Source organism: Rana temporaria, chromosome 4, assembly GCF_905171775.1.
Source record: "Rana temporaria chromosome 4, aRanTem1.1, whole genome shotgun sequence".
In the NCBI taxonomy this organism is placed as follows: Eukaryota; Metazoa; Chordata; class Amphibia; order Anura; family Ranidae; genus Rana; species Rana temporaria.
In genome coordinates this window covers 39,585,332-39,606,050 of record NC_053492.1, presented here as the reverse complement: position 1 = coordinate 39,606,050, position 20,719 = coordinate 39,585,332, and the positions used below count along the sequence as shown (strand labels likewise).

Here is a 20,719-nt window from a genome sequence, read left to right as displayed (position 1 = left end):
TAAGCCTTTAATGACAGATTCGACCTTAATTCATTCGGATTTTCGAACTAATGCATTTTTTTAACTAAACAAAATAAATAAAAACAAATTTCGGGAGTAACTAAATAAATGTATTTTTTGGACAAAAACGAAATTCTGAAACAAAATATTTCAGTGTGCACATGTCTGGTGCCTATCTCACTTACCTCATCTATAGCAGCTTTGAAATCTGAGTGTTTGAAAAATGATTTTTCCTTCCATCAATTCCTGTAGATCATGCTACATCCAGGAAGCTTTGAATCCCACCATGCACTCTCTTTTGCTTCACAGAAAAGGGAGTGTTCCCTACTCTGAACCACACCTTCCCCATTACTATACCACCTTGTACCCACTTTCTGTACAATCTGATTGTACCTTCTCTTTTGGATTGACATTAGCTATGTAGTACAAGGGCCTGTCTGATCTGATACAAATTGAATGTTCTGGTGGGTTCTCCTATTCCATAGTTCTGGTGGTTCCTCCTATTCCATAGTTCTGGTGGGTCCTCCTATTTCATAGTTCTGGTGGGTCCTCCTATTTCATAGTTCTGGTGGGTCCTTCTATTCCATAGTTCTGGTGGGTCCTCCTATTCCATAGTTCTGGTGGGTCCTCATATTCCATAGTTCTAGGTTGGTCATCCTATTCCATAGTTCTTGGAGGTCATCCTATTCCATAGTTCTTGGTGGGTCATCTTATTCCATAGTTCTGGTGGGTCATCTTATTCCATAGTTCTTGGTGGGTCATCTTATTGCATAGTTCTTGGTGGGTCATCTTATTCCATAGTTCTTGGTGTGTCATCTTATTCCATAGTTCTGGTGTGTCCTCCTATTCCATAGTTCTTGTACATCTAAATGAAATTATGAAATCTGATTGTACAATCTCTGCACAGTGTATGGCCAGTTTTATACAAGTACATAGGAGGGAGTGGACACTACCCCATTCACATCTCTGCGTAGTGGGAACTCGCATTCCCACATGTGTTTTTTTGGGGTGTTTTGGAGTGTTTTCGCTATTCACCCATAGGGCAAGCCATTCACTTGAATGGGCTGCTGTACGCGCAACAATCGCCCCAAATAAGCACCAGAACTTTTTTATAGAGCAGAGTGTGGTGCATTTTTCACCATGCTTTTTGGTGCGTTTGAGGCACTTTTCTGAAACGCACAGCAAACCATGCATTTTCTGTGCAGTTTGCTTTGCGTTCGGAAACTCACAGGCCCCGTACACACGAGAGGATCGATCCGCTGAAATTGATCCGTGGATCGGTTTCAGCGGAGAGATCCGCTGGTGTGTACAATCCAGCGGATATTTATCCGCGGATATATTTCGGGCCGACCGATTTCCAGCGGATAAAAATTTCTTAGCATGCTAAGAAATCTATCCGCTGGATTAGGCTCCAGCGGATCGATCCGGTGGTCTGTACAGACTCACCGGATCGATCCGTCCGAACACATCCCTCGCATGTGTCGTAATGATTCGACGCATGCGTGGATATCCTTATATGACAGCGTCGGGCACGTCGCCGCGTCATCATCGCGGCGACGGTGCGACACGTCACCGCGGACGGAATTCCGTGGGGATTTTGATCTCCTGGTTAGTACAACCAGGAGATCAAAATCCGCCAGAGGATTTATCCGCGGATACGGTCCGGAGGACCGTTTCCGCGGATAAATCCTCTCGTGTGTACCCGGCAACAGATGTGAATGAAGCCTTACTGTTCTTGTGCAAACACACCAATTTTACATTCAGGCCCCGTTCACACCTAGTGTAGTGGGACTGTACTTTTTTTGGCTCATTTTTCCCGTGACATGCATGGCAAAGTAGCTCATGGGACATTTTGGTGTATTGAGGGTTGCACATGTTTTACTGTGCGTTTTGCTGTGTTTGTCACTCATTTTGGCAAAATGTGTTAGTTTATGTGCCATTAACAATAATTGACACAAAGACCGCAACTAGTTATTTTCGGTGTATACAATTGGTCATACACTGTATAATCTCTGTATGATCTCCTTTAGATTTACCAAAACGATATAATAAGAGGACACAGCATCTATTCAATCATTCTGTATCCAATCGGCTATGTATGATACGCTTTGCACAAACCAGGACATACTTTTGTTCTCAATACTACAGCTCTATCAACATGGGCTGTCATCTGATCACTCAGCTCCTGCACACTCTGCCAAATGAACGATCAATGCAAGATGAAGGTAAGGTGGAAAAGAAAAATGATCACTGGCTGTGTATTTAGTGATAACAGTGATCACTGATTGCATTGGAAAACCATGAACCTGCAGAGGTGAGTGGGAGCAATCTCCTGGAAGAGGAGGGCAGGTGAAGAGTGTGTTTGATGAGGTCAGCTGGTGAACTCCTTTCTGTGTCTTAACAGTTTTCATGTCCTAAAGGCCGTCCAATAAGTAATTATGTTTTTTTTTCATACAAGCACTAAGACCCCTTTCACATTGAGCCGCACATAACGTTGTAAAACTCTGCTATTTTTACTGCCAATGCTATGGGCGGATTTGCGGCGCATTTCGGCCGCTAGCGGGGCTCTTAACCTCTGCTAGCAGCCGAGAAAGGGTTAAAACCGTCTGAAGCAGAGCATTGCGGGTGGTATAGCTGCGATGTCCTATTGATTTCAATGGCCAGGAGCAGTAAACACACCGCTTCTTCACCGCTTCAAAGATGCGACTAGCAGGACTTTTTTTTTACCGTCCTGCTAGCGCACCGCTCCAGTGTGAAAGTAACAGTTGTTTAAGGGCGGTTTGCAGGCGATATTTTTAACGCTATAGCACCTGAAAAACGTTACAGTGTAAAAAGGGGTCTAACACTGAGGTAAGGGCTGGTGTAAGACAAATAGAAAGCATTTTCTTTTCTGTACATTAATGCTATATTGGTACATAGGGGAGCTTGAATTTAGTAAAAAAGGTAAACTGAGCCTTTAATAAATGCCTTAAAATACAGCTTAATAAATGGAGTTACTGTTCCAGAATTAGGGTAAGAAAATTAAAATACTCTTTCCAATTATGTTATATGAGGGGCATATACCGGTAATCAAAATCACAGAAACTTTCAAAATTGGTTGAAGATCCCCTTTAATGACAATTGTCCATAAGTTGACATACAAGGGGACAAAAAAATCATGATTTGTAAACATTGAGTCTTTTTGATGTCCCCTCTAATCCAACTGTCCTAGGCACTGGCCAATGAAGGCTTTGTGTTAACTAAAGAATTGATTATGATTGTCATATGTGATGAAATATTGTCTTTTTAAAGATAGAATATTGATTTTTCATTCATATTTCGTCCTCCTTTTCTGTTGTGCAGGGGAAGTCAGAATCTACTTTGTACTTCCACAATGACAACTTAAGCGTGTTGGTGAGTGACCTTTTAGGTGCTGGAATGGAGACAACATCAACCACTCTGCGATGGGGCCTCCTACTTATGATGAAATACCCAGAGATACAAAGTAAGAAAAAAGTCTGGATTTTATAAAAAATGTTGTCTCTATTGACTTTCCCATCATAGTGAAAATCATAGAGGCAGTCATCACTAACCATGACTTTGAGCCTTGGCAGTTAAAGCTAAACTGTGGAATAAAATCTTGTATTTAAATGTATTCCTTAAAGTGATACACACACTGTTTAATTAACATTGTCCCTTCTATTTATGTATGGGGATGATGGCACTGTAATTATTTTAGTTAAAAAAATTGAAGTACCGTTTTCCTAATCGATATACAGCTGTCACATGACTTAACTCTCTCTCAGCTGTCTGCAGGGAAACAGAAGCAGGAGGGGCTTCTAGTCCTCTGCTGCTGGTCACATGTTAAAAAAAAAAAAACAGCCTTTGGAATACAGTAAAAATAAATAATACCGGGGGGCGTGACCGGAAGCCAGCCTGGAAGGAAACATCCCTTGAGAGCTCCTCTCCAGCCCGCAGCAACTAGGCAGAAAACCGGGGGATTTTGCAGCCATCCATGGGCGGATCGCGGACCACCAGATCCACCAAGGCACGGGGATCATCCCAACCCCCGCCAGGCTCCTCCACGACCTTCGAGCGCTACTTTAAGCCACCCGACATGCCGCCGGGTGAAGGGGGCAAGATGGCGCCGGATGCGGCCACGCTCAGAACAGGGACATCTCCCCCTCGCTCACCTCAGACCTGCAATCCAGAGCCATCCCCGACCCGATCGCGGACCTCGGCCTCCTCCATGAGCCCGGATGGCTCCCAGCAACGGGTGAGTGGATCCCCGCACCCCTGCCCCCCCGCCGCGGACCATGCGGTACAGGCCGCAACCATTTCTAATCCCCAAGACCGGGACACCCAATGTACAGGAGCTCCCCAATATCCTCCCCCGCCATGGCAGTCCTACATGCAGGCCTTCCCTACGAAAGATGATTTCAAACAATTGATTGAAGATGTTAAGGCGACTTGCCGCACTGAAATACAGGTTCTCCACACAGGCCTCAAACACTTAGCTGATAGAGTGGAGATGGCGGAGGAGGAGATCCAAGAGACTAAACTGGCGGTGCATCGCACCCAAATTCAGGCATCAGACCATCACCTTATGCTCAGGGATATGCAGCGGCACATTGAAGACCTGGACAATAGGGGGCGCCGCAACAACGTCCGCATACGCGGTCTCCCCGAAGCTGACGGGGCGGAGGAACTCCAGCTTACCCTCCAGAATTTATTTAACGACATACTGGGCGAACCAACAGACAAGCCCATTGAGATGGATAGAGCCCACCGAGCCCTCAAGCCAAAGGGCCCTGCGGGACGTTATATGCCTTGTAAATTCCTACCCGCTGAAGGAAGCTATAATGCGTAAAGCGCGCCCCATCCGTAACCTAGTCTTTAACAACAACCCATTACAGCTCTACCCGGACCTCTCCTGGATTACCCTGCAGAAACGACGGCTACTACAACCCCTGCTCCGTACCTTACAGGACAAAGACATTGTGTACCGATGGGGCTTCCCCTTTAGCCTGTCCGCCACCCACCAGGGGACCTCCGCCACCTTACGATACCCGGAGGACCTGGACGTCTTCTGCAGAACCCTGGACATCCCCGTCCCCCAGTTGCCGGACTGGGACCTAGTGGCTACGCCACCCCACCCCCTCCACCAGTGGTCTGGCAGAGAGTCCCCCCGCCCAAACGCCCCAGGGGACAGGACCTTGCCCGTAAATCCTCCAGGCACAGACCCACTTGAGATGGCCGCCCTGGCCACAAGAGCCTCCCTGAACGCTACATGAAGCCCTCTTGTCTTGTTTTTGCTGTTACTCTATTACTTTACCCCCCGGTTGCCCCAGCCCTATCCCTACGCCACACATCGGGCCTGTCTCGGACGAGACGCCGTAGAGGCTGCCCTTCTGCTTACGGACCCCCCCATGGCTGATAGCCTGAGAGTTCCTTCCTTCCCAACCCCCCTAGTGGAGTTTCTCCACACAACCCCCTGCCCCCCCGACCCACATTTTTGGACTTTTTGGTCAGGAGGTCTTTAAGGAACTGTTGGGACCCGAGGGCCCTCGGGCCACCCGGGCCCCCATTGTTGAATGTTGATGTGTGCTTTTTTTGGTCTTTTGCTCTCATCTTTTTCTTTCTTTTCAGATATCTCTCTCTCCCCTCCCCCGCAGGCAGGACCCGATGGCGCGCCCTGGTGGCTGTCGGCTCAGCGGCCCCTCCATTCGCCCTCCCAGAACCGGATGCAATGCGCCTGACTCCAGCTAAGTATGAACCACGGTCACTCCACCCACAGTATGGCTAAGTTACTATCCCTGAACGTCCACGGGCTTAACTCCAACAGGAAACGTCATTTGGCACTTAGGGAATTTAGGCAGTCAGGGGCGGAGATTGTAATGGTACAGGAGTCGCACTTCTCTAAGGCCCCGTACACACGACCAAACATGTATGCTGAAACTGGTCCGCGGACTCCTACATAGACCCCCTAGGCCACTTTATTATCCTGCGGGGAACATGGCACTCGTGGGACATAACCCTATGTACTCTGTACGCCCCCAATGCACATCAGCACAGATTTTTGGGTCGGGTTCTTGCCCGCCTGGCCAGATCCCCTCACGACCTACTGGTAGTGGGGGGGGACTTTAATTTACCCCATTCGGCGACCTGGGATCGCCTGGTGGTGAATCCCCGGGCCTCTCAGGCAAGGGCCTTGCGGGACTCTAAGCTCTTCCGCCAGCTAACGAGGAAGCATGCTCTGTTCGACGCATGGAGGGCGCTTCACCCAGGGGATCGCCAGTTTACTTTTTACTCATCCCCTCACCATACGCACTCGCGTATAGATTATTTTCTACTAAACAACACCACGTTACGTGTTACTGATACTGCACGGATCCTGCCCATTTCCTGGTCAGACCACGCCCCCATTACCCTGACCCTTGACCTGAACGCTCCCACCCGTAGGCCCTATAACTGGCGTCTAAATGATTTCCTCTTGAAGCACACCCTTTCTAAAATGGAAATAGACTCTGCCCTCCAACTCTACTTTAGCAAAAATGACACGCAGGACATCTCCACTACCACACTGTGGGCCGCGCATAAAGCGGTAATCAGAGGACGCTGCATGGCCATCTCCTCGGCCTTAAAAGGGAATGCCGAGTCGGCTAGAAAGCAGGCGGAAGCGCAGCTCCGAGCCCTAGAAACTCGCTTGCAGACCTCGCCCTCCCTAATGCTCCTTAAACGTATCGCCCTAGTACGGTCAACGCTCCGGGATCTCGCGCTGGGTCGAGTCGAGAAAGCCCTAGTCCGCCTACGACAGGTATATTATGACAAGGGCAACAAGGCGCAAGCTTTATTGGCGAGGAAACTAACAGACCGCTCGCTCGCCTCTACCCCGCACCAGGTCCAGGACAGATCGGGTAATACTGTATCACACCCCCAAAGTATTGCGGATGCATTCACAGCATTTTACGCTGACTTGTACAACAAGCCAGAAATCCCCCATAACCCACCCTCCCCCGACCTGCTAGATAGGATGACACAATACCTGACACAGGCGGGCATCCCTCGGCTACAGCCGGATGACTTGGCCTCCCTAAACGTTCCCATCACAGGAGAGGAGCTGACCTTGGCCATTAAGGCCCTACCCGCTCGCAAATCCCCAGGCCCAGACGGGTTCCCATACGAATATTACAAGACCTTCCTCCCCACACTTCTCCCCCATATGACAAAGCTTTTCAATGCCTTTCTACAACAAACCCCCATCCCGCAAGATATGCAGTGATCATTTATCACCCTTATCCCTAAACCAGACAAGGACCCCGCATTATGCGCCAGCTACAGGCCAATAGCCCTGCTGAACTCAGACCTCAAGATCTTTAGGTAGGTCCTCTCCCTCCGCTTAAATGTAGTTTTACCCTCCCTGGTCCATAAAGACCAGGTGGGTTTTGTCCCCCTTCGTCAAGCGGGGGACAACACGAGAAAGGTGATTGACCTAATTGACGTGGCGGGCAGGGAGGGCTCGGAGTCTTTGCTTCTGAGCCTGGACGCAGAAAAGGCGTTTGACCGCCTTGGCTGGCCCTTCATGCTCGCCACGTTAAGACATATGGGTTTGGGGGACCTTTCCTTCAGGCGGTCCGACACCTCTATACTAATCCGATCTCACAGATGAAAACTCCCTTTGCCACTTCATCCACCTTCCCCGTTACTAATGGTACCCGTCAAGGGTGCCCCTCTCCCCCTCCTCTTCGCTCTTTGCATCGAACCTCTAGCAGCAACGATCCGCGGCAACCCGGATATTCGGGGTATCCCAGTAAGGGGAAGGGAATTTAAGATTTCCCTCTTCTCCGACGACATCATTTTGACACTGACGCGTCCCCGCATCTCCTTACCCAATTTACAAGGGGAACTGGAACGCTACGGGGCCCTCTCGGGATATAAAACCAACACGTCCAAGTCCATGGCCATGCCAATTAACATGCCCGAACCTGAGGCCCTGCACTTACAGTCCGTCTTCCCGTACCACTGGGAGCGAACCTCCCTGAAATACCTGGGAGTCCATCTGACCCCAAACTTTGCATCCCTGTACCAGGCCAATTTCCCCCCCCCCCATATAGCTCAATAAGGGCGCTGATCCATAAATGGAAGTCCCATCAGATATCCCTTTTGGGCCGGATAGCGGCCATAAAGATGGTGATCCTACCAAAACTGTTATACCTTTTCCAGACCCTCCCTGTCCCGGTCACGTGTGCTCATTTGCGTGCCCTACAAGCGGATCTCCTCCGGTATGTGTGGAACTACAAATGCCACAGAATTCCACGCTCGGTCATGACGGCCGCACGTACCGAGGGAGGCCTGGCCTTCCCAGACCTGGTTAAATACTACCAGGCCTCACAACTCCGAGCGGTGGCATCATGGTTTCCCCAGAAGTCCTACAATAGATGGACGGAGGTGGAAAAGATTTGGCTGGCCCCAATACACCCCAATAATCTCCTGTGGAACGCGAATGCGGCAGTGGAGCCCGGACGATTGCTGGGTTCCATGCGGCAGCTGCAAAGTACTTGGAGGAGGCTAGCCCAAGACTGTCGACTCACGTCTGATAGCTCCCTGCTGACCTCCTTCCTTTATAACCCTAAACTACCGACGAGTCTCACCCACCAGATGTCATGGCCCTGGGCCTCGCGAAATCTGTTTCACTTTGGTCACTTAGTAGACCCCAGGTCCCGCACCCTACACTCCTTTACTGAGCTCCAAGCCAAACATGACATTCCACGACAAGCTTTTTTCAGCTACTTACAGATCCGCCACTACGCCCACACGATAGCCCCCCGGCTCCTTTTCTCAAAACCGACCCCATTTGAGCGTATCATACTCGAGGGCACAGCCCGAAGGGGCCTCATATCAGATATTTATCAAATCCTAAATTAATACCCCTTACAAACTAAAGGCAAACACGCCTATATGCTCCGATGGGAGAGGGAGCTGGGGCAGGGTGCTCTCAGTGGATGAGTGGAGGGCGGTCTGGAGGCAGGCGGCCAAGAGCTCGATTTGCACCCTCTATAAGGAAAACACGTATAAAGTGCTGTTCTTTTGGTACCTGACCCCGGACGTCCTCCACAGGATTTATCCTTCCACCTCTGACCGATGCTGGCGGTGCAACCAGGCCAGGGGCACACTGTTCCATATTTATTGGACTTGCCCCTTGATAGTCCCGTTCTGGACTCGGATACAAGAGCTCCTGACCCGCCTCCTAGAGGCGCCCATACCCCTCTCCCCGAAGCTGTTCTTACTGGGCCTATCCCAACCCCGCATAGCTAAACCCTATAAGAAACTCCTGAGACACATAACCACAGCTGCGAGGTGCCTGATAGCACTTCATTGGAAGAAACCAATGCCCCCATCCCAAGAAGCCCTCTATGCTAGGGTCAAGGATGTAGAGATTATGGAAAAAATGACGGCTAGGATCCGGGATAGGTTGGAGGACCATGACCTGGTCTGGGAGAGGTGGCATGTGGAGGAGGACCCGCCGTGAGCCGACGACAGACCACCAAGGTACATTACTTCCCCCGACATTCCTGCCTGCCCCCCCCCTTCTCTCTGTCCTCCCCCCTCTTCTTCTTTTTCTTCTCATCTGCCCTTTTTTCCCCATTTCCTTCTCCTCACTCTATCCCCTCGTTTCTCTTCCCCTCTTCTTTGTTACCTAGTTGTTTTACATGTTACTGATTGTATAACCAAGAATGAAGCCGCTGTGTAAGTACATTCAGCTGGAATTTTTGTACCACCTCTTTTATCTTACACTTGAAATGCTGCTACATTTTGTATTGACCTTTTATGAAAATAAAAAATCGTTATTTGGAAAATAAATAAATAATACCTATAAAACAGTTTTAACCACTTATGCTGATGTATGTCTTTTTTTAGAAAAAGTTCAAAATGAAATTGACACAGTAATCGGATCAGTGGAACCCCAAACTGAACACAGAAAACAGATGCCGTATACCGATGCCGTCATTCATGAAATCCAGAGGTTTGGCGATATTGCACCTATGAATTTGTCACATGCAACTGCTAAAGATGTCACATTTAGAGGGTACAACATTCCAAAGGTGAGTGTAAGATACCGTATGTACTGAAAAAGCTTGGGACTTGGTGTCCAGGAACTTGCATTGTTCACACAGACACGGCCACTACACAGCAGCATAACAGGGCAGCAAGTTACAGTTAGTAGGATAAAACATAGCTTCAAGCATACATTGACCAAAAGCCAGGCAGCTGACAGATGTTTGTGGTCATGTTAGTATAAGCGCTGGGTTTCATTGTGGTGCACCGGGCAACAAGCAGAGTGAACACACAGGCGCAGCGCCATGTACGCCGTCGTAAGTCCTAATCCGACCCGTCGTATCTATGCGTCTGATTCTTAGAATCAGTTACACATAGATATCCATAGGATCTCAACTGCATTTTTTTTTTGACCGCTAGGTGGCGCTTCTGTCGAATTCTGCGTTGAGTATGCAAATTTGCTAGATACGCGAATTCCCGAACGTACGCGCGGCCGACGCAGTAAAGTTACGATGTTTACGTTAGGCTTTTCCCGGCATATAGTTGCCCCTGCTATATGAGGCGCAGCCAATGTTAAGTATGGCCGTCGTTCCCGCGTCGAAATTTGAAAAAGTTACGTCGTTTGCGTAAGTCGTCCGTGAATGGGGCTGGACGTCATTTACGTTCACGTCGAAACAAATGACGTTGTTGCGGCGTATTTGGAGCAATGCACACTGGGAAATTCCACGGACGGCGCAAAAACGTCAATCACGTCGGGTCACAGTAGTTTTACATAAAACACGCCCCCCTGATCCAAATTTGTAAGTTGCGGAGGCGTAACGTAAAGCGGATTCGTATTATGTTGTAGCTCACCAATACACATAGACAGGCCCAGCAGGGAGGCAACCCACTTGGAGCCACTTACAGAACTAAACAGAGATGTGATAGTTGTCTGGAGGCCCATACACTAAAGTTCCTGGAAGGTTGGAGTAGTTCCTGCATTTTCTTTACATTAATCACCTGTAAAACAAGCTTCAAGCCCAGGAGTCAGGGTCTTAAATAGACTCTGTCTGACCCAAGATGGCCACCAAAGTCACATGGGGTGCCAGCATCCAATTGGATAGCTGCCTCCCTGTGACCAAGGAAACCATAGAAAAACTATGTTCCTTTTGATTTCCTTCCCCATCAGCAATGCCCTGCAGTGGAGCGCCACCTATAGTTGAAAAAATAGACTGCACCTGCATACAAGTAGGTCAGATCCAAAAGAAGTTGGTACAGCTTGAATATCAGGCCAGGAGGCTGAGGACTATGTATAATTAATTTTAGATAAAAAGTTGAGGTCAACACAAGTTAAAATTGTTAGCAAAATTGTGGTAACAACTCAAAAAAGTAAAAAAAAAAAAAACTAACTGCTGAGTGTGAGTTTACCTCATCTACTTCTCTCTTTTGTGGCCTTCACTGTCCCTAGCCTGTACCTTTCATTTGTAAGATTTCAGTTATTGTATTCTGTATATCGAGGCTCAGGACCACATGTAGGTGTCATCAAGGGTGGTCTAAATGCAAATGCAGTCTGCCTTGGTTTGTTCACTCCCCCAAACTGACATCCACCCAAACAGTTTCTGGCAGGATCAACAGCATGCTCCTCTATAGATACAGCACAGGGACCAGGTGTTGTCACCAGGAGAAATATTTTAAGTGAATTAAGTGTTCTGGTAACGGTTGTCTAAGATAGGAATTCTCATTACTTTGGAGGGATTTCCCTTTCCTTCCTGTTGGGTCTCAAAAAATGTTATAGGGGTTTAACCCGTTCTTCCTCTTTCCAAAACTAGAAAAAATGGCTATACATAAAAGGTTCCTCAAGCCAATTACCAGAAATGGTCAGGGGTTACAAAGTGTTTTGTATAGGCTGAAAGTCAAACTGATATCGGAAGGCAGAGCTTTTTAGAACTTTTCCCAGGGCTTTTTCTTAGAGAATAGGTGCAGGAACTCCCTCCTTCCTAGTCACCTCTTTTGTCGACCCCCTACTCACCTATGAGCTCCATTCCTTGGTTCTACTACCTACCCACCTCCGATCACCATTCCTTGGTTCCACTACCTACCCACCTCCAATCACCATTCCTTGGTTCCAGTCCCTACCCACCTCGGAGCACCATTCCTTGGTTCCACTCCCTACCCACTACTGAGCACCATTCCTTGGTTCCACCCTATACGCACCTATGAGCACCATTCCTTGGTTCCACCCTATACCCACCTCCGAGCACCATTCCTTGGTTCCACCAAGTATCAACTTGTGGTGCTAAGTAATTTGTTTGTCATTTTTTAATGATAGAAAGTAAAATAGATCCCCTGTAGCCAGCAACAATGGAGCACCCCCAGCAACAATAGACTCTGAACAGCTAAAACCAATAGACCCCTTCCTCAACAGTAAATGTTTCCCAGCAACAATTGTCTCCCAGTAGCATAAAAGCCCTCCCCCAGCAGCCAGCATCAATAAACCCTCCAGTACACCCCAGCACCCCTTGCCATTACACACCTTCAGAGTTGGAGGTGCCGGAACTGTGTTCCCCCGCGTTCCCCCTGCCTTTTCCAAAATCTCCACAAGCAGCAGTATCATCAGCCTAAAATTTCTCCACTAATGGTCACCTCAAATATCTGTTCTGTGACACCTCTCCATGGTACCTTCTAAAGTCTCCAACACTCAAGTCACACCAAAGTTCTGAACCTTTCTTCCAGACTGACACCAACCATGTTGTTTCAACTCAAGGAAATTGCACAACTGCAAATTATGTAAATGATTTCTCTAAAATTAAGCCCAACTTTAGATGAAACGCTTCCCGTGAATTCCCAGGTGGGAATCATGTTAATTGATCTGGAACAAAACTATTTTACAATGAGGGATTCTATGGTGTGTTACCAGTTCTTTGATTTTTGGATAACGTTTGGGGTGTGAATGAGCCCCTGTCCAGCATTTACATCCGATAACAGATGTGACCCAACTCAAGGGTCTGGGAGCTGCAGACATTTTGTTTCACTTATGAGGAACTCCCAAATAAAAATAATCTGTTGTTTAAAAATATATATATATATCAGGAGACTGCACACCTAAAAATTATATGCATGAGGACTTATAAGATTAAAAAGTAAATTTCACAGCACATTAGTCGCATAAAGTCCAAAATAGCACATCCACGACCCATTCTCAATGCCCTGGCTTAGGGAAGGAGGTGCTTCCCCAAGATTTGATGGTACATGGCCTCGTCCATCGTCCATTTGTTGCAGTGAAGTTGTCCTGCCCCCTTAGAACCCCCCCCCCCCCAAAGCATAATGTTTCCACCTCCATGTTTGACAGTGGGGATGGTGTTCTTTGGGTCATAGGCAACATTCCTCCAAAACACGGCGATTCTCCTCTTCTTGGGTCGCCCGCTGGTGCTTCTGGCTGCTAAGTGTCCCTTTAGCAAGCCGCTTGCTATGGAGGCACTCGTACATGCTCGCTCTCAACCCGGCTCTATGTATCCATAGATACCCAGAGTGCGGCTCAGTCCTGCCCCCTGCTCCCTCCTCACTGGCTGTTATTGACAGCAGCGGGAGCCAATGAGGAGGGGGGCACTGCTATTGTGTGCATCGCTGGATCGAGATTGGACTCATGTAAGTATTGGGGAGGCTGGGGGAGTGGAAGGGCACACTGAAGGCCTTTTACCTTCATGCATAGAAGATAAAAAACCTTCAGCCTTTAGAAGAATTTTATGCTTAAAACCTCTAAACACACAGTCATCAGCTTCCCCCTGATGGATAAAGGTTTAATACTTTATTCAGTATTGTACTGCTATTTTATGTCCACTGAGATTAATACTCTTCGATTGTCTTGTTCATTTAATTATTACAATGGTCTTGTTGACCATTGTTACTGAGACAACAAGTGATGGAAGATCCACAATGTTTTAGCTCATTGCCGTAGCAAGAACAGAGAGGAATTAATCTACATGAGGCCACCTGTTACAATGACTAAATGGACCCTAGAGGGTTATTTTCCTCTACTCCTGCCCAGTTTTTTTTTTTTTTTTTCTTGTTGATTGTTCACTTTCTGTTCTGGAGATATGGCAAAAATGTGAAGAAAATCCCAACACAACAAAAATACTTTAAAAGAATTTAATATTTGGTTACGCTTCCCAAAAAAGTTAAACGCTATAGATACATTTGAAAAAACGTACGTTTATGGTAGACAATATGAGAAACATGTAAAATGGTTTATTTATACTAAAGCCCCAACACTTTTAAATTATACTGTATTATTGTGTTTTTTTCCCCACAGGGGACCACTATTATCCCATTGCTGACCTCTGTCCTTAGAGATAAAGCTTATTTTAAAAAACCATATGAGTTTTATCCTGAACATTTCCTGGATTCAGAAGGAAATTTAAAGAAGAATGAGGCATTTATACCTTTCTCACTAGGTAATGTTCTTTGGGAGAATGTGATTGATGTTGTGTCCTGTCCTAAAACAGTAATGTCACGTACTTGCGGTTGGAATTTCTGACAAGAAAAGTTTAATGTGAGCTTTTGGTCAGAAATTTTGTCCGTGTGTATGCTCCATCGGACCTTTTCTGTCGGAATTTCCGACAGCAAAAATTTGAGAGCTGGTTCTCAAATTTTTCCGACGGGAAAAGTTCTTGTCAGAAATTCCGATCATCTGTATGCAATTCCGACGCGAGAAAAAAACATGCATACTCGGAATCAAGTTGACACATGCTCGGAAGCATTGAACTTCATTTTTCTCGGCTCATCTTAGTGTTGTATGTCACCGCATTTTGACAGTTGGAATTTTGTGTGACCGTGCGTTTGTAACACAAGTTTGAGCCAACATTCCGTCGGAAAAAAATCCACAGTTTTCTTGTCGGAATTTCCGTTCGTGTGTACGCGGCATCAGATATGTTCACACAGATCAGAGAAGGCTCATAGTATTTCAGGACACACCCAATGTGGTGGAACGTATTCCTGTAAGATAGCCAGTAATAGACACCTGAAATAAAGGGTTAACCTTATTACGTAAAAGTTCCTGGGCCAGATTCACAGAAGAGATATGACGGCGTATCTCCTGATACGCCGTCGTATCTCTGAGAGTATCTATGCGGCTGATTCATAGAATCAGTTACGCATAGATAGCCCTAAGATCTGACAGGTGTAATTGACTTACACCGTCGGATCTTAGGGTATGCAAATTAGGTTTTACGGCGATACACAAAGGTTTTCGCGTTCGTTATGTCGTCGCTAGTAATTTTTTCCCGTTGCAAAGTTAAGCCTGCTTTAACATGGCTTAACTTTAGACGAGCCATGTTAAAGTATGGCCGTCGTTCCCGGGTCAAATTTCCATTTTTTTTTTTTTGCGTAAGATGTCCGGGAATACGAAAGTACGTTCCGCACGTCGCCGTTCAAAAAAATGACCTCACTTCGCGCAAAGAACGGCGTGAATTTCAAAACGGAGCATGCGCAGTACTTCCGGCGCGGGAGCGCGCCTATTTTAAATGGTACACGCCCCATTTGAATTAGGCGGGCTTGCGCCGGACGCCTTTACGTTACACCGCCGTAAGTTTACACGCAAGTGCTTGGTGAATCGGGCACTTGCGCTGAAAACTTGTGGCGGTGTAACGTATAGACGATACATTACGCCGCCGCATTTATATGTGAATCTGGCCCCCTATGTTAAACCTCTCAGATATGTGGATGTAATGCAATAATTTCAGGCTACTCAAAAGTATAATAATAAATAAATTTACTTAGCTTGGTTTAAAGATATATTACATGTGATAAAAAAAATTGACGATTACAGCATTCAAACCAGGGGATTCACAATTCTATTAGAAATTAAATACCTGGAGGTGACAGTCTGCTTGATTCAGACTTCTCTTCCTAAGTTCTGAATCCAACTCAACTAGCCCCTGGTCTTCCAGTTACCATATATACTTGAGTATAAGCTGACCCGAATATAAGCTAAGGCACCTAATTTTACCACACAAATCTGGGAAAAAGGTATTGACTCGAGTATAAGCCTAGGGTGGGAAATGCAGAAGCTTCTATAAGTGGAAAAGAGGGTCAACAATGCCCATTTTCAGCCTCACTGTCCCCATTTTCAGCCTCGCTGTCCCCATTTGCAGCCTCACTGTGTCCATCTGCAGCCTCGCTGTGCCCATTTGCAGCCTCACTGTTCTTCACTGTGTCCATCTGCAGCCTCACTGTGCCCTCACTCATTTACCTTTGATCGCCCACTGTCATGCTGCAGTCGGCGGCCGTCCACTGTAACAAAGCCCCGCCTTCTCCTCATCCGTGATAGACGGAACACTGATCCCAGCATTGTTATCAGTGTTCAGTGGATGGCCGCCGACTGCAGCATGACACAGTGGGATACTCGAGTATAAGCCAAGGGGGTGTCACAACAACTGCGGCTAGCAAGGATTTCAATGGTATGTGAGATTTCACTATTGGACCCCAGGCGTCACTCCAATCAGAACACAGGAGTTTGGGGGTTCTCTACATCATCTCTCTCTCACAAAAAAGAATGCGTTGAGCTACTAAGTGTGGACGCATTACAACATGCGTCCAACACCTGGCGTTAAAAGATTATGATGCACGTGAAGATCCCAATACACTTCTGTATGCAAGTGATTATCAGTATTGGACCCCAGGCATCACTCCAATCAAAGAACAGGAGTTTGGGGGTTCTCTACATCATATCACTTTAACATAAAGAAATGTATTAGGCCACTAAGGGAGGAGGTATGAAATACCTTCAACCCCTAGCATAGAAAAGTTAAAGTGAACATGTTCAGTAACTTAGGGCATGGGCCCATAAACAATTAACAACTTATGTCAAGCACGTAGTAATTAAGCAATAGTAGTAATTAAGTAATTAAGCAAGGTGTAGACAACTGGTAGTTGCGTAAGAGAGACAAATATAGCTCAAGTAATTTGAGAGTGTATGTCCCTTTAAGATACTCCACAGCAAGTAGCCGAGAACACAACAGACAATCTCAAGCAGTATGTTAGTACTTAGTAAGCCAGAGTTCAATACAGCAACTGATTAGAAGCAATATACGTAGTAGCTGATTCTTAAGGCACTACAAGTAAAACAATGGCTACTTATCCGTTTGCAGAGGATGAGTCATGTTGTAGATTAGCAGCAATGGAATTCCGTAGTGTAGGGATCCAAGTAGGAAGGTATCTTCAGGGTGTCCCCAGTAAAGGCAGCATGAAATCAGTGAAGGCATTAGGTGGAGGCCATAGAGTTGCAGCCTGGCTTGAGATTCAGCATGGGGAGTGATGGTACCAGTGATTGTAGCGTGGCCAAGCTACGGCTGACAATAATAGAACGGTGCGTATAATACACGCCGCTCTGTTTATACTGGAGAGGCATGTGTGCCGAATGCAGTACTGATTGCATTCGGCACTTCCGCGTTCCAAGCTGGAACGCACGCGGCGACGCAATACGGCAAAGCGCCATTTACAGGGGGGCTTTTTCAGCATCAACAAATTTGTTGAAAAAGTTGGCTTATACTCGAGTATATACGGTATATTTACAGCAGGGCAAACACAAGTTAAAACTGGTTTGAGCCACACCATAGAAAAGAAAGGTAAGAGGTGTCCAACTTCCCAGAGCATAAAAAGACCACATGTCTCAGTATACATGAGACCATATGTTTCAGTATACATTAGACCTATTTTATATACAGTAAATATAAGTGATTACCTAAACATTAACATAAATGATAACATTAAACTATTACTACATTTCTTGTAAATAAATAACTATTCAAAACCTACACTAAAACACCTTCAACTGGATGTATTTTGTAATGCTGAAGACATTTTGTAGCTTATTTAAACCACTTTTCAAGGTCTGCCAGCCCAGAGCCCCATAACCAGTGGTCCCTGGGTTCACCTTTCTCCTGAGCCTTGGGGAGCATTTAGAATGGAAGGTGGACTGATCTTCTCTGCATTGCATGAAACCAGAATTAAATAAAATAAAAAAAGATATAGTGCAACCAAAATCTACCATATACTAAAAAACGTGAACATTCCAATAAACTCAAATTATGCAGTGTACAACAAAAATTACGTTCACTTTTAAAAATTGTGTAAAATCAAACTTTAAAGTCTAATCAATAAATAATGTGATCGGCACTGTGCCGCTGGTATCCAAATCCAACTACCATATAAGTTGGCTCACCTCATGGCCATGACCCATGCATTACCAAGGTCAAAATAAGCTGTGTTCCCATCAGGGTTCTGACAGACACTTGGCAAGCCCTCACTCCTTTCTCCTCACAACTGGATACACAGGACCTCAGACACTGGGGAACACAGATGTATATGGGAAGGAAAGGGAAGCACACAAGATCTAATGCTCTCCATTTAAAAGTTTTAATATATAAAAGATATTAAAGTATTACACTTAGGCCTTGTACTCACGAGCAGACATGTCCGATGAAACCGGTCCGCGGACCGTTTTCATCGGACATGTCTGCCCGGGGACTTCTGTTCGATGGCTGTACACACCATCGAACAGAAGTCCGCGCGTAAACAATACGCGGGGCGTGTCCACGGTGTCGCCGCGTCGATGACGCGGTGTCGCCGCGACAATGACGCGGCGACGTGGGCGGGCCTGCCTTTTAAATGCTTTCACGCATGCGTCGAAGTCATTCGACGCATGCGAATGATGGCGGGCGGCCGGACATGTACGGTAGGTCTGTACAGATGACCGTACATGTCCGGGCGGACAGGTTTCCAGCGGACTGTTTTAAAGCAAGTCCAGGAAACAGTTGTCCGCTGGAAACCTGTCCGATCCGCCCGAAAATGGTCCGCTCGGGCCTACACACAGCCAAACATGTCTGCTGAAACTGGTCCGCAGACCAGTTTCAGCAGACATGTTTGGTCGTGAGTACGGGGCCTTACAGAGTAAAGTAATGCCGCCAGTGCTAACTTAAAGCGGGAGTTCACCCATTTAAAAAAAAAAAAAAAATCTCCCCTTAGCTTCCTGCTCGTTCGGTCTAGGGGAATCTGCTATTTATATTAAAATCTGAGCAGTACTTACCCGTTTTCGAGCTGCATCTTCTTCCGTCGCTTCCGGGTATGGGTCTTCGGGAGCGGGCGTTCCTTCTTGATTGACATTCTTCCGAGAGGCTTCCGACGGTCGCATCCATCGCGTCACTCGTAGCCGAAAGAAGCCGAACGTCGGTGCGGCTCTATACTGCGCCTGCGCACCGACGTTCGGCTTCTTTCGGAAAATCGTGACGCGATGGATGCGACCGTCGGAAGCCTCTCGGAAGCCTGTCAATCAAGAAGGAACGCCCATTCCCGAAGCCCATACCCGGAAGCGACGGAGAGGATGCGTCTCGTAAACGGGTAAGTACTGCACATATTTTAAAATAAATAGCCGATTCCCCTAGTAATAACGAGCAGGAATCTAAGGGGGAAAAGTGCCCTCTAAGGGTGAACCCCCGCTTTAAATACCGGCCTATGGCTCTGTTGCAAGTTGGCTGCGTGATGATGTCATGCTCAAGGCTCTGCCCCCTGTACGCGTTACGTCCAAAGCAAGAACTTCTTTACTCCTACTGAAGAAGTCCTTGCTTTGAATGTATTAAAACTTTTAAACTGAGAGCATTAGATCCTGTGTGGTTGCAATAATTGATTTTGTATCACATTGGTCCAGATGAAACAGGAATTGCTTGGTTTTTATAACTTGTCTTGTCATGTCATTTCACACAGCTGTATCACACTGGCAGCTCTCACTTTTACAGTATTCACATGTTGGCACACAGCTGTTTTAATGTTTTTTTTCCTTCAACAGGTAAGAGAAGCTGTGCTGGAGAAAACTTGGCAAAGATGGAACTGTTTCTGTTTTTTACAAGATTGCTGCAAAACTTCTCCTTCCAGGCCCCTCCTGGTGCTGTGTTGGACCTGACTCCTGCACTGGGGTTCACCAGTGCCCCCTTACCATATAAGATCTGTGCTATACCTCGCTGCTAGAATATAGCCAAGCCAACCAATGATCATGCTTGACCCATATGGAAAAAAAAATGTTGCAAAACCTTTAACTGAGCACATTTTTAAGTGGCAGTCAATGCAAGAGGCTGAGAGTGAACAGGATTGTACAATACAATACATGAAATATACCGCAGTACAGGCAGACCATTGCAATTTTCTCAGTCCATCAGGTCGTAGAAAGTTTTTTTTTTTCTACTAGGTTAACCACTTCAGCCCCGATGACCAGGCCATTTTTTGAAATACAGCACTGCGTCACTTAACCACTTCAGTCCCGGAGGATTTGGCTGTCCAATGACCCGGCCATTTTTTTGCGATTCGGCACTGTGTCGCTTAAACTGACCGCGGTCGTGCAACGATGTACCCAAACAAAATGTATGTCCTTTTATTTCCACAAATAGAGTATTCTGTTGGTGGTATTTGATCACCTCTGTGGCTTTTATTTTTTGCGCTATAAACAAAAGAAGAGCCACAATTTTGAAAAAAAACACAATATTTTTTACTTTTTGCTATAATAAATATCCCAATAAAAAAAACAAATTTCTTCATCAGTTTAGCCAATATGTATTCTTATACATATTTTTGGGAAAAACAATGCAATAAGCATATATAAGTGTATATTGATTAGTTTGCGCAAAAGTTATAGGGGCAGATTCTCGTAGATCGCTGCATC

The 20,719-nt window shown here is 46.4% G+C and overlaps 1 protein-coding gene across 1 annotated transcript in view; it reads left to right on the top strand.

Annotated features, from left to right (window-relative positions):
- LOC120936144 (cytochrome P450 2K6-like) overlaps window positions 1–20,300 on the top strand; it is a 55,757-nt gene extending 35,457 nt beyond the window's left edge. Inside the window, exons 7-10 of the mRNA XM_040348283.1 lie at window positions 3,343–3,484; window positions 9,898–10,082; window positions 14,324–14,465; window positions 19,853–20,300. Coding sequence (XP_040204217.1) covers window positions 3,343–3,484; window positions 9,898–10,082; window positions 14,324–14,465; window positions 19,853–20,031 — 648 coding nt within the window. The 3' untranslated portion in view covers window positions 20,032–20,300. The remainder of the gene's footprint in view (window positions 1–3,342; window positions 3,485–9,897; window positions 10,083–14,323; window positions 14,466–19,852) is intronic.
- The last annotated feature ends 419 nt before the right edge of the window (window positions 20,301–20,719 follow it).